The following is a 14,862-nucleotide window of genomic DNA, read 5'->3' as shown; positions in this document are numbered from 1 at the left end:
TTTCCCCCCTTTCGTGCGGTGTGACGAGAAAACAGAACAAGACGAAGATGCTTCTCCATGGACCTCACTAGAGTGGCTTTTGTGCTGCTTGATTTGTTTTTTCCCTCATTTTTCTTCGAGCGGTATTTTGTTTTCTGTTCGTGCTGTACAGTGCCGTGGTGGTGTCTGGTGTGTTATCTCATCTAGAGAAGATGACTTGGATGAGGATCGATGATCCTGGTCCTGGGAAACTCCTCGAAACCGCGGGGAGCTGAGTCGGGTCGGGCCTGAAAAAGACAGGCTCGTCCCGTCCTGTGGTGGGCCTATTTCAAACAGCACGAAACGAGCCCACCCAGACAAGGTCGTAACATATATGGGCCCAATTCCAAATGTGGCCTAGTTTGCGTGGCAACTCATCTAAAAAGGCTGCAGCCTACAGGCTAATGGGCTGACACGACCCGCTTTACTTGTCCGCTGGACCCGCGCGCGAAAGGAAAGAGGATAACATGGGCCAGTTCGCCACCACAACAGTTCTTTGGATACACACGCAGCGGAGAAGGATTGGACTGATCAGTGGAGGGTCAAAGCGCCATCGTAGATTCGCATGTTTTCATGGAGACTAGCTCGCCATTCTATCCAAACAGGCGACGTGCACGGAACATGGCTCCGAACAGCTGATATGGTTTTTGCAGAGCTTTAGACTCATGGAGACACTCATTGCTAGATTGCAACACGTCGAGGTGTGTCTAGGAACTGGAACACAATGATATTATAGAAATTTTCGGTCAGACTCAGAATCAAGACACCCAAGGTTGGATGAAGGAGGTGATGGAGGTATTGACACCTGATAAACTTACACGGGTGGTTGTGAGATTGCGGGCAGTGTGGCATGCACGGCGTACAGCAATTTATGAGAATAAACTTACACGGGAGGTACTGTTTTGTGAAACGGATTATTACAAAATTGGCGATGCTGAAATCAAGCCCAAAGGCGCAACAACAACTAGGATAGATTCAGATTTCGAAGTGGATACCTCATTCGCATGGTTCTTGATAAAATCAATGTTGATGCGACCATATCCAAGAACTCGAACACAGCAGCAGTAGCGGCGGTAGCTCGGAGTGCTGATGGCACTTTTGTTGGAGTATCAGCTATGGTACTGAAGGGGGTAATGGACACTGAGATGTCGAAAACATTGGCACGTGGGAAGGCCTCCCACTAGCAAGCAACCTACTCATTCAGAAATTTAAGATGGTGAGTGATTGTGCTAGTGTCGTCAAGAATCTCCAAGAGACTGGTATGTGCAGCTAAATGCAGAGAGAGGAAGATTTGAAGTTGTTGAGGTCGTGCACGAAAGCGGAAAATTTGATATCGATGCACATGCGCCGACGAGGAGCTCGATTTGTAGTAAGGTCGGTAAGCATAACACTATCACATGGTGTTTGTAATTGGTACTCCTAGAACTTTAAATAAATAAAAGGTAGAGAGTTAAAAAAAGATCTCGCAGGGATAACTTTTTTCCCCTACAAATTATGTTTTCTAAAAGGAAGAAATCATGTAAGAAAAGCCTCCGGAAGACGAGAGTGCATGCGGAAAATACGAGCACGAAGTCAATCTGTTCGTTTCTCTTCTTCGGACTTCCGGGTGGTTGGCTAGGTCCAAAAGTGCAAGCGAAATTACTCTAATGGCAGGGCAACGTGAAGAGATAATCTTATTTATTTTATCTCCAAGGAAAAAAAAAAGAGAGAATTTCTTATTTGATAAAAAAATAACACGTTCCTTTCTTGATCCTCAAATTTTTTTTTCCTTCCAATACTGACTTCAACTTTCGTTCCTAATTTGACATTCTGTTCGATTTTCCATCCGAGCATTGTTAAATTCCCTGTGAAAAGTCCATTTTACTCCGTGAAGAACGTGGGCCCCATCGCAACCACCTTCTCCTTCCTCCCTCCCGTTATCTCACCAGCACCGTAGCTTGCGCCCGTCACTGCGCTCGCTCTAGCCGACACCCCAGCTTTCGTGCTCCTATGCAGCACCGCTTGCCGTCCCAGCCCAGGCTGTCCCTGTGCAACACCGCCGGCCTGCGCTCACCCCGCCTAACGTCCCTATGCCGCCGTCGCCATGTCCTACCCACCCCGGCGGCTGTCCTAATGCCCTCGTTGCTACGCGCCGCCTGCCCCGGTCGCCGTCCCATGCCGCCGTAGTCGTGCGCGACCCACCCCGTGCATCACCTAGAGGACCGGACGAAAGGGATGCTCATGCCGCCGTTGTTATGAGCACTAGCGTCGCCGCGCAGCATGGATTCCAGTTTGAGGAGCTCCTTCTCCCGGCCGACAAAGCCCGCGTTCCAGGGGAACGAGATCTCCAGCTCCACCTCGGCGCGCCATGCCCTGACAGCCGCGGCTACCGCGCGCCGCCCGAGCTGCGCCGACGATCTCGAGCACGTCGAGGGTGCGGTTGCGGAGGTCACCAATGCGCACCTCCATCGCCGACTCGGCACGGGCGAGGCCCTCCACGGCCTCCCTCCACTGCTTCTCCGCGCCGTCGTAGGCCATCCAGAGACGGTCCCTGTACTTCTCCCATAGGTCCCCGCGCCGCGCCACGACGATGTTGTCAGCGGCGAAGTCGGCCCTCCTAACCCCAATGAAGACCGGCACGAACACACCGCGCGCCAGGAAGGCGCGGACCTCCTCGACGGTGTAGGGGTTGACCAGCGTCGGCTGCGTGACGAGCACCACCCCCGCCGCGGCCGTGCCCATCGCGGCACGGGCCGATGCGTCCACGCACAGGCGCCGGTTCGACGCGACGCAGGGCACGCCAAGCTGCGGCGTGGGTTAGATAAGGGGAGGGAGGAAGGAGAAGGGTGGTTGCAACGAGGCCACGTTCTTCAAAGGGCAAAATGGTCTTTTCATAGGAAATTTAACGGTGCTCGGATGGAAAATCGAACAGAGTGTTAATTTGGGAACGAAAGTTAAAGTCAGTGTTAAATAAGGAAGGAAAAAAATTTAAGGACTAAGAAAATAACGGGTTATTTTTCTAGTGTTAAATAGGAAATTAAAAAAAAGAGCCGAGTGAATCGATCTTTACCTTATCATCACGGCACCACCAAATGTTCACTTTGTTCCACGCTTGACCCACCTGCTTAGCAGTTTTCTTTTCCAAATAAAATACAGCCGCCGAACCTCTCCTCCCATTCACTCCTCACAGTTGATTAACTTGACATGAAACAGAGACCTATCGATTCGTGGTCAACCAAAAAATACTACTAGTACTATTCAGCTACGTGGCGATTAGCTCCTCAATGATCAACCCACATGCTAGCTGCCGCCCCGGAGCAAACAACCTACGAAGTAATCGACGGCGAGGACGCGAGGAAACTGCACAGAAACACAGTCGACGGCGACGAAGCGGAGAAAAGCTCGAAGCCTAGTTGTTGCCACGTCGGATGAGCAACAATGCAGGAGGAACCAGCTGTTGTAGGACCCGTTTGGTTCCTCTTGCTAAAGTTTAGCAGCTAAATTTTGCTAAACTTTAATCGCTAAATTTTAGCAAAAGCTGTTTGAATACTCTTGCTAAAAGATATTTAATGAACTGTAAAAAGACCTATCTACCCTTATTAAAGGTGCGCAGAAGTGGGGAAACAAGCAATAAATGAGGGGTATAGATTGTCCAGCCCACCTTTTAGCAAGTTTTAGCAACCAAAAACTTGTTAAAGTGCTAAACTTTAGCAACTCAACTTTAGCAAGTTTTAGCAAGGGTGTTTGGCAGTTTAGCAGCTAAACTAAAGTTTAGCAAGGTGGAACCAAACACCCCGTAGTCTCCTTTGCTGGGGGGGCTGGCGGTTACTATTCATTCGACCTCGACCACTTAGTTGGTGGTCCATGACCAGTTTGTGTCCCATCCATAAACGAACACATTGCAGCAGCAGGTGACGCGCGAGTGGCAACGTCAGCGAGCCCGGGTGATCACCCCCGTCAGCAGCTCGGCGTGTCGTCCTCGGCGACCATTTCGCCCGGGAGAGCAAACGCCAATTTGATAAGCTATGACTTGACTCCACCGGAAAACTTGTGACGGTGTGAGGAGGCGTCACGAGTGATTCAGCATGGTGACGGAACTGACGACGCAGGGATGTGGCGAGGGATCGGATGGCGATGGCGGTCGGTCAAGTCGTTGCCGGAACCCGGAGGCCAGACGACGGATCGGATCGCGTCGATCCCCCCCTTCCGTATATAGCATGGCCCGCCGCGTCCGCGCACAAGATTCTCGTCTCCTCCCGTCCTGAGACCACTCGCTGCTGCTTCGGACGTGCGGTGCCTTTATTAGCACTCTGTCACGTACGTGGCGGTGGCCATGGACAGGGACGGCGAGTGCTCGTCCCCCACCGGCAGTGCGGCGGCGCTCCTGCCGCTCTTCGGCCCGTCGTCACCGGCGGTGAGTCCATCTTCACCTCACCTCATGGCCACCTGCTTGGTCACCAACATTTGTTTCGATACGTTTTGCAAGTCTCTGCAGCTTCTGAGACGTCCTCTGTTCCGTCGTGCTTGGACAGGCAGAGAGCCTCGAAGAGAAGCTGAGGCGTGTCAGCGAGGAGAACCGGAGGCTGGCCGGCGCGCTTGACGCCATCCTCGCCGACCGCCCCCACCCGCGCGCTCTCGCCACGTCGCCGACGCCGAGCTGCCACGGCAATGCGGCGCCGGCAGAAGTGGCCGGCGGCGGCGTGACGGCCGAGCCGCGGCCAAAGGTCAGGACGGTGTGCGCGCGCGCCGAGCCGTCGGACGCCGACGCCAACCACCTCAAGGACGGGTACCAGTGGCGCAAGTACGGCCAGAAGGTGACACGCGACAACCCCTACCCGAGGGCCTACTTCCGCTGCGCCTACGCTCCCTCCTGCCCCGTCAAGAAGAAGGTAAAAGATTGCAAATTTGCATGCACTTCATATCGTTCTCTGCTGAGTCAGTCGATTTGCTTAAGTTTTTTTATACAAGTAAAAAACGCATGCAGGTGCAAAGGAGTGCAGAGGACAAGTCGATGCTGGTGGCGACATACGAGGGCGAGCACAACCACGAGCAACGTGCCCAGAGCGAGTATGTCACTGACGCATCGACGACCCAGCAGCAGCAGCAGGAGGCCGGGTCACAGCTGCCGTGCTCGATCTCCATCAACTCGCTGGGCCGGACGATCACCCTTGGCCTGATGGACCAACGGCCGGGATCGAACGCTGAGGCGGTCGCCGCTGAGGTCATAACGCCGGAGTTTCGAAAGGTCTTGGCGGACGAGATCGTGGAATTGCTAAAGAATGATTCCGAGTTCATGGAGTCTCTGACAAGCGCAGTCGCTGCAAGGGTGATGGAGAGAATACCAGGGCACATATTCTGATGCATTAGTATATGATGTTCATGGATGCAATTATGCAAATGTGAATATATACACATGAACTTTTCGTGGTTATGTTTTGAATCTTGTGGATTCACTCCTGCAAAAAAAGATTACAGTTGTGTTAGAAAAGGAATAAACTAGAGAAACTGCAAAGATAAACGATGTTTAAATGTTGGCCATAAATTTGTCCACTAACTCTGCTCACCACCGGTTATATTGTTTAGGACGAGCTAGTCGGTTAAAAAATTTCAAACCAACTATTTTTTAAACATTATATATTTAAAACGAAAGGGTAATACTTTAGTCTCTTATAATACTAATATTTTAAAAATTGATGGAACAGGAGTCAAGGGGGTATTTGATTGGCCCCTGCTAAACTTTAGTCCATTTTAGCCCCTAAATATATAAACACCCCTACTTATTTGACTAAACTTTAGCCCCCTAAACTTCAGTTCATAAGCTACCAAAGGATTGCTTATGGGGGTTAAAAGGTACCTGAACACCCCCTGCCTTCATTGAGGCGCGGGGCGCAGGAGGGGGCTAGGGGACAGGCGGAAGAAGAAAGGAACAGGGACAAGGATGCGGCGGCACTCGAGAGGAAGGAGCAGCAGCTGGAGGGAAAAGGGTAGGGGCAGTATTGATTAGAGGTACTAAGGTTATTGTTCAAATCATTTATTACTCTTTAGTCCCTACAACTATACAGGGGATTAAACTTTAGTCCTTAAAATAAACAAATTTTAGTCCCTAAAATAAGCAGGGCCTGTAGTTCTCTTTGGGCAAAATTGTTTGTGAAATTCATGTGCTTCAAACGCAGTGTAAAAGAATAGCTAGGCTATTTGCATTGGATAACAAGAACGGAATCAACAAGGGGGCGCTTGGTTTCCACGCCGCCGCTTGCTTTGCCAGGCAAGGCAAGATACAACACGTCGCATTGGGACTTGTGCAAGCAAGGTTTTGCTTGCTGCAGCGAGAGAGCCAAATCGGCTCGTTAAAAGCGAGGCGAGGCAATGCTCGCTGGGCAATTTCAGCGAGAATACATGCACCGACCGTGGTATTATTGCTGCTGCTTCTTATTCCCATACGGAAAGCACGTGCAATAATATGTTGAATTGAACGAAGTCTTCTGCACAAAAGAAAAAAAAAAGGAGAGGGATTGAAAAGAAAAGTGAACTGACGTCAGGGATGCTACGTCATACGCGTGCACTAGACCGCTGAAGGAAAACGTTATGAACTGGACAAGTCGGATGTTCTCATAGTGGTGCTAGAATTCCTGAGGAAAAGTTAAAATTGGCCTCGGACAATATGACCTGGAGTTGACAGCAAGTGCTTGACTTCCAAGCAGGTAAAAGCCATGCTTAGTCGCTTGATAATAGTACCGTTAATCTCTGTATAATGTGAGACTTGACTTACTGGACATTCTATTAACTGATGATGCCGTACCAAAGCATTCCAGAGAAAAAAAAAAGATGTAGTACCACATTCCATGTCAGGAGTGCGTGTCAAGTATGACGAGTGGATATTTTAATGACTTTGTACTACCAAAAGGCTTTATGTTGGGGCTACCAGAGTGAAAAGGATCAACACACTCTCGAGTGAGTCTCTCATCACGTACTGTACTTGTTGTCTATAAATAAACCGCTGAGCTTGACTGTAGTGGGGAAGACGCGCGCATAATTTGTAGACAACCGAATTTAAACTCTGGTGAGCGAAGTCATACAGCGATGGAGCTCAAATTCACTTGGTTCTAATTCGTATCCAATTTGGAAGTATTATTTTTCTTTTTTCCCGACCGAGCGAACACCTAGTTCAGTTGTTGAAACTAACAGCCAGTTAGGGGCCTGTTTAGTTCCCCACTTGATACTATGCAAAAAGAAGATTCCCCATCACGTCAAACTTGCGGTACATGCATGAAGTGCTAAATGTAAACGAAATCAAAAACTAATTGCACAGTTTGGTTGTACTTTTTGACTTGCGGTACATGCATGGAGTGCTAAATGTAGACGAAATCAAAAACTAATTGCACAGTTTGGTTGTACTTTGCGAGACGAATCTTTTGAGCCTAATTAGTCAATATTTGGACAATAATTCACAAATACAAACGAAACGCTACAGTGTGCTACAGTACTAGCACAGTAATTTTGAACAACCAAAATTAGACAACTAAACAAGGCCCCTGCACCAACCCTCTTCCATGACATCATCATGAGAACCACCGCATCCGTCAGCCTGTAGGTGTCATATATCGTGCCAAGCGGAGCACTGCTGGGTGAAAAGGATGTTCTGCAACCATAAGCATGTTGGTACGCACGTGGAGATATGATTTTTCCAAGGATTTCCAGCGGACTTGACTTGTCTCTTCTCAAGTCTTCAGCTCCTCACCCTCCAATCGCTCAAGTGGATGCTGCCATCCTAGCTACTTGGCTTCATGAAATCGAAAACGAAGCCGATCATCTGTCCGACGCATGATTATCGACCAGGCCTAATGGAGGAGCACCGTCCACAGTTTCGTACAAATTTCCTGTGGGAACAGTGGCGAAAAAAATATAAGTAAGGTGGAAATTGTATAGACCAAAAGACCATTTCGGCCTTGTGCTAACCAGAATTGGGCAACATCTTAAATGCCAGAAACACTTGGGAAAGTGCTAAAACACGCTTGAAATCATTCCGTGTGTAATCTCTCGCGAAACACATGAGCCGGGATGGGGATCAAAGTTTCCAAATTTAATATATATATATATATATATATATATATATTAGAAATTATCTGTACACTATCTTTGAATTGGGACTAATAATAATTAATAGAATTGCAATAGGATCGAATCTGAACAACACCGGGAGACTGCCAAATTAGAAACACATGCTTTCCTTGAACTGAATATAGAGTTGAGGTGGCACAATGGTAACTTCCGTTCGTCATCATCTTCTTCCTCCGAAGAAAGGTATACTTTTCTTAACCAGCACTCGAAGCTGTTGAAGTGAGCTCAGATCATGAGATCAAAGCTGCCGTCATCAAAAAAACGTCACAGGATTTCCACGACACAACGTCATGCAACTGGACAGATGGGATGTTCCCGTACGCTGTGGTTGAATCCTAGAGGAAAAGTTGAAATTAGCCTAAGAGAATATGACCTATTGACCTGAAGGAGTTAACATGCGCTTGACTCGCTAGCTGGATAGCACTAGGCCTATATAATTTGAAGACTTGACTGACTTGACAACTCTTTAATCCTTCTTTAACAACTCAACATCTCGGAGTACTAAATATCTAGTCAGGACTACTTTTCAACACTGATGAGATAATATATTTAATTAGCTTTATCAGCAAAAGTACATTGTTTAGCCTCACCTAAAGTACCAGATCGCCAATTAGAACTGAAAAGGAACTCAAATAAACAATTTCCAGAGTTTAGGCATGCATCTTTGGTTGCTTGCAAAAGCTACACTTTTTGAAACGTAAAACCAGCGGAGATTGCCGACTTTATATTAATTAATAGAGGAGATTAAACAAGGCCTAGGCCAAAACAGAAATAAAAGAGTATTGCTTACAGGTAATATACACTGAAAAATTAGTCATCGATCGATCGTCGTGATCGCTCCCGGATGCTTTGCTCCCACCGAGATCCAGCATTGTGCCTCCTCTTTTATTTTGCATATCAGTTGGTCTTGATTTAGGTATTTGTGTTGGAAAACCCTTGAATTCCATTTCTTCCAAGTTCCCAGCACACCAGGATGATCAGGGATCGCAGTCCCTTAAGCGGAGCTCCGCTCATGGATCCTACGATCGATCACCACTCGCTGATGGTTGTAAATGTTGTCTAGTCGTCTCTTGTCGGGACATGTGTAGCTACCCATTCAAAAATCTTGTTCCATATGCTTAGGCTGTAGCAGCACTGTGTCAACAGGTGTAACAAATTCTCATCGCGTGAGTGATAAAGCATGCAAATCTTTTGGTTTGGCCATCCTTTAGTAATTAGCCGATCCGTTATCCATTAGCCTATTCTGATATGCGAGCCAAGAGAAGAATTTACATTTCGGTGGCGCCCAAGTTCTCCAAATGAGGTGCTCCATGTGCAAGGGGCTGAAACCGTCGTCTACTCTCCATGTTTGGTCAGCTTCCAAACAATAGAATCAGGCGTGCCTAGGGTGAGCTGAAATTTTCGTAGTCTGTTCCACTACTGGGTGAATTCAAATAATTGCATGCTAGATGATATGGCCACTATGTTGATATCTGCTACCTACATGTCGTTGGTTACTGCATCATTGATTGTTCTTCTTTTGTTCTTTGAGATTTTGTATATAGTTGGCGCTAGATTTTCGGCGCGACTCCTTGTAGCCATGCAGAATCCCAGAATCTTATTGTTTTCTTGTCACCTAGCGTGATGGTGGTGGCTGCCGCAAACAAGCAGCTATCCTTTTCATTGCACGGGATTGGCATGCCGACCCAAGGTTTGTGAGGTCCCTTCCATTCCTGCCACAACCAACAAAGCCGCAGAGCTTGAGCAAATTTCTTTAGTTTTAGGATTTCTAGCCCGTCCAGTCTTGTTGGTCTGCAAGCTCTAGGCCATGCAACCTTACACTTCCCTCCTGCAAATTGGTCTGTGCCGGTCTAGAGGAATCGTTTATGCCATCTATCGATTTCTTCAAGTACTTCTGCTGGTGCATTGAGGGCGGATAGGTAGTAAATAGGTTGTGATGATAAGACAGCTTTTACAAGGATTTTCCTTTCTACCGGGGTGAGCGGTTTCCCAATCCAGTTGGCTAGTGTTCCATTTGCTTTGTCAGAGAGGGGTTGGAAATCGACCTTCTTGAGTCCGCCCAAGAATAGCGGTAGTCCTAGGTATTTGATTGCGAAGGATGAGCTGGCTGCCGGGAAAGGCGCAAGGATCATGTCAAGGTTGATTCCATTGCAGGGAATCGGTGCAGCTGAACTCTTGTTAATGTTTGTATTCAAGCCCGTGACGCGACCAAATTTGTCCAGTAGTTCTTTGATGTTTGTAACATCCAAAGTCATCGGGTTGAGGAAGATCGCAGCATCATCCGCATAAAGAGATAGATGTAGCCGCGCGCATTTGCCCCTTAGCTTAGTTAGTGCCCTCTTTTCGGTTGCTAGTTCAAGCAGCTTCTGCAGTGGGTCGATTGCAAGGATGAATAGAAGAGGGGATAAAGGATCCCCCTGTCGTAGTCCTCTACCATGCTGAATGTCCTCTCCTGGGGCACCGTTCATTAAAATCCTGGATGTTGCGGAACTGAGGAGGGTTGTGATCCAGCTCCTCCATCTCGGTGGGAAACCACGGTGTCGTAGGAGGTCAATTAAGTAGTCCCATCGTACCAAGTTGAAGGCCTTGGAGATGTCAAGCTTTAGTAGTAGTATTGGAGTTCTGGATGTGTGAAACCGACGGGACGGGTGAGATTTTGTACATACATAAAGTTATCATGCATTGCTCTTGGTTTGATGAATGCGCTTTGGGTCTCTGATATCAACAGGTTCATGTGTGGCTGCAGTCGTAGGGCCATCATTTTTGTTATGATTTTCGCAATCGTATGGATGAGACTGATTGGACGAAAGTTTGCAATCGTGTCACCTTCCTCCTTCTTAAGTATGAGTACTATGTTAGCCGAGTTGAGGATGTCAAAGGAGTCGTGGCATTGGCTATGGAAGGCATGGATTAGGCTCATGAGCTCCGCTTTAATTGTCTCCCAACACTTGAGGAAGAAATTGATCGTGAAGCCGTCTGGCCTGGTGCTTTGTCCTTGGGCATAAGTTTCAGTGTCCTTTTGACTTCATCCTCAGTGAATTCATTGTCAAGGGTGGCGAGGTCATGCAACGGCCATGAAAAGAGTTCCTAGTTGAAGTCGAGGTCTCTATCCACAAAAGCTACTTTAGCTTCATGTGGTTTTCAAGGGTGGCGAGGTCATGCGATGGCCATGAAAAGAGTTCCCAGTTGAAGTCGAGGTCTCTGTCCGCAAAAGCTACTATAGCTTCACGTGGTTTTGCTATTATTTCAGGGAGTTACGAATAACTTTTATCTACAGTTCATTTAGGACCAGTAACAACTGATTAGTTGATTACACATGTGGCTGCTTTAAAATGGTCCTTGCATAATTGAGAATTGCTACTTGAATCATTGTTTTTCTCTCAAAATTGCAAAACCACTCCGTATTCTGCCTGGATTTTGAGATGCCACTGCAAATTTTAGGTACAAAAGTTTGTAAAAATCTACATCTTGTCATACCCTTACATCAGTTGGTATGTACCATATGACATTATAGATGAACATCAGCAGAGCATCAGTTACAAAAGTTTGTAAAAATCTACATCTTGTCATACCCTTACATCAGTTGGTATGTACCATATGACATTATAGATGAACATCAGCAGAGCATCAGTTCTGGCCGAAGTAGCCATCGTGCCAATCGGCAAGTTGCAAAGGATCTCCGCTATGGCAGGCACTAGTGGACGACGCAGGTGGAGACATATTTTTTTTTGTGGGGGGATGTGGGTTGTGCGGCGTTAGAGAAACTCCAAGAGTCTCTCCAAAAATTCTCCCCCAAAACTATGTATCGGGGGTTCTCCTAAAATTTTCTTTCCCCAAAATCATATCACCCCATAGCAGTTCACCAATACTAGCCTCCCCATTATTTTAAATCAAACCACATCAACATGATGGGCCCTCAGTTGGGCTGGCCTCCTATGGTTAATCACGTTTCCTGCCTCCTCACGCACCATCCCTCCTCTTCTTCCCTACACCGCTCCCCTCCATTTCCACCAAAACAAGCTCCGACCGCTGGCCAAATCCGCCAAGACGTAGTTCCGCAGCAGGCACTTCAACCGGTTCTGCTCCTTGTCCCCTGCAGTGCACCCACGATTCTTCCCCGCCACTGGCAGCTGCCCTGCACCCCCGTGGTCACCACCAGCTGTCCCTGCTTGCTTTCCTCCTTGGGGCGCTCATCCGCGCCCGCGCTCGATGAGGCCGACGCCGACACGCCACCCATCTCCGGCACCCGCCATATCTCCTTGTCGCTCATCTTCGCCTGCTGCTTTTCATGCTCCTGGTCCTACACCGCCATCTTCCTCATCCTCCTCTCTCTCCCCTCCAGGAATAGATCAAGATCTCCTACCTCCTACCACCACTCCTCCTTATACTCTTCCTGCTCGAGAAAAATCAAATGTTTGTGCACAACAGAAGGGATAGGCACAGAGCTGGGATAGGCACAGAGAAGGGATAGGCACAGAGCTGGGAAAAATCAAGATCTTCGCCTGCTGCTTTTCATGCTCCTTATACTCTTCCTCCGATGATGCTCTCCTCCTCGCCATGCCGGCACCACCCCCTTTCCGCCGCCGCCGCTGATTCCGGTGCCACCCCTTCTCTGCCGCCTCACTCGCCCAGCTCGCCGCCATAGCTAGAGCCACTGCCCCTGTTGCTGCTCCTTCCGCTGCTGGCCGCCCTTGCCCTATCCACGACTTTGGGCTTCGCCAAGGCGGCCACGATGCTGGAGTCGGGGCGGGAGGAGGCTGAGGCGTCATTGCCCCGGTCTTGTGCTGCTCATCCTGGTGCCGCAGGGCAACCTGGAAGACGCGAGGAAGGGCGTCCAGGCGGAGGGGAGGAGCGGGCAAAAAAAACTCGCGGGAAAGGAGTGCGGTGGGCGATTAGGGAAGGAGAGACTGCACGCAAATAAGCGGGGTGATGGGATCGCGATTGGGGTGGGCGAAAATATGCGAACGGTTTGGGGGAGCCATTGGAGCGCAGTTTTTTGCTTTTTCTTCCAAATTAAGCTATTAGGGGTAGTTTAGGGTGGCTTTTGGAGTTGCTCTTACAGACCTACTACTTGGCTAGTTGCCTGCTGACTTGACTTGGCTTAAGGGATTCTGGTACTTCACATGTGGGGCCGTGGGTGGGACATCGCACACTGATTACACCCGACCGGGCTTTCTCAAATAGGCAACGAAACCTAACATTGGATATGTGCCCTTTGAGCAAGTCTTTACCATGTAGTGGACTACATGCTGCACATACTATCCATAACAATTTCGTATGAATTTCCGTTGGAAAAACCAAGAAAAAGGAACATGGGAATTGTTATGACTGAAACTATTTTCTGGTTTCTACTTCCACACCATTATTTAAATAACATGTCGAGTCAGAAACACATGCGAAAGCCCAAAAAACATGCCAATGGTCGATTCTCTCAATTAGCACTCACGCGGCACATGGGAAAATGACATATATTTCGGCGGTATATATTTTCAGTTGTTCTTCTAGCTGATGCGAGCAAGTAGAAAAGGTGGATAAGCATAAAAGGTCACGTGGAATGGTACTGTTTGCATCATGCCACCATAATTACTTTAAGAAAACCCTCTCTTGATGGCTTTTCCCTAGTTTCATTCAACATCGTCGGTGCAAGGTTTCATTGCGTGATTTCCAAGAGTGTCAATATATATATGTCATATCATCTAATAATCATTGAGTTGATGAATGCAACTAAGTCCCTCAATGCAAAGCTTCATTTCACGATTTTATATGTTAGCATATCATTTAAATCTATCATCTAAGTGACCAATGGGAGTTGATGCATGTGTGGAGATGAAACTCAAATCCTTTTCAATAGATATTCCAGTTTCATAGCTCTTGGTAACTATGTACACCTTGTTTCATCCCCATGAACCTAATTCTTTTCTTTTCTCTTAAATTCCACCCATGTCATCACTTTTGCCTAGGAGGCATATCATTTAATGAGAATGAAACTCATATGAAACTTGCATTGTGAATGGCCTTAATGTAAAACCAATCCTATATTCAAAAACACTACTGCATTGGTAACAAAACATAATCTTCAATAATTATCAAAGAGTAGATACCTTTTTTATAGACAAAACTATATTAGTTTTTAAAATAAAAACTCTTATTGTTAATCCACAGTGGGTGGATAAACTGTTAAGGAACTAGCTAGTCATCGACCTTCCTACTGAACCTACTAGCTGTTGTGTTTTTCTCAGGTTATTGCCAAATTAAAAACTAGCACACGAATTCAACATTAGACTAGTTCCGTCTTCTCTAGCAAACACCAAAAACAGGAATAGGGAACGTGCTACAAGGATGGTTAATGCTAAAATATATGATGTGTTGCCAAGCTAAGATAGCTTGTTCTTGCAACTTTTGGATATTCGAAGCGACATTGCACGTTAGCTTTTTTGGTTGTGAACCTAGGTGATTTCAATCAACAATAAGCTGATGGTATTTCTCCGCATTTTCCATTATAATTTTCTTCGTAAGTATCCTCATATCCGTGAGATCATGAACATATGTATAGCTTGGTCATGAGTCTTCCAGGACTGAGAGTTGGTTTTCTTTATTAATCTCCTGTTCCAGTCCCATCAACTAGCTAGGGTTACTAGAACTAATTAAACCATTAAATTATCTATCCATTATCCTTAGACCTTAATTAAGAGCAACCAAAGCTACATATTTCAATGCTTAACTTCACAAGTCGAAACACGCAGCGAT

At 47.2% G+C, this 14,862-nt stretch overlaps 1 protein-coding gene across 1 annotated transcript; it reads left to right on the top strand.

Moving 5' to 3' along the window:
• The first annotated feature begins 4,259 nt into the window (after positions 1-4,259).
• Positions 4,260-5,516, top strand: LOC101786114 (WRKY transcription factor WRKY62). The gene is made up of 3 exons (XM_004956775.3): positions 4,260-4,411; positions 4,530-4,886; positions 4,982-5,516. The coding sequence occupies exons 1-3, from the start codon at positions 4,331-4,333 to the stop codon at positions 5,354-5,356; spliced, it is 813 nt and encodes a 270-aa protein (XP_004956832.1). The 5' UTR covers positions 4,260-4,330; the 3' UTR covers positions 5,357-5,516.
• Positions 5,517-14,862: the final 9,346 nt, after the last annotated feature.

Source organism: Setaria italica, chromosome II (genome assembly GCF_000263155.2).
Source record: "Setaria italica strain Yugu1 chromosome II, Setaria_italica_v2.0, whole genome shotgun sequence".
Lineage (NCBI taxonomy): Eukaryota > Viridiplantae > Streptophyta > Magnoliopsida > Poales > Poaceae > Setaria > Setaria italica.
The sequence above is the reverse complement of the archived record's forward strand: the minus strand, read 5'-3'. Positions and strand labels throughout refer to the sequence as shown.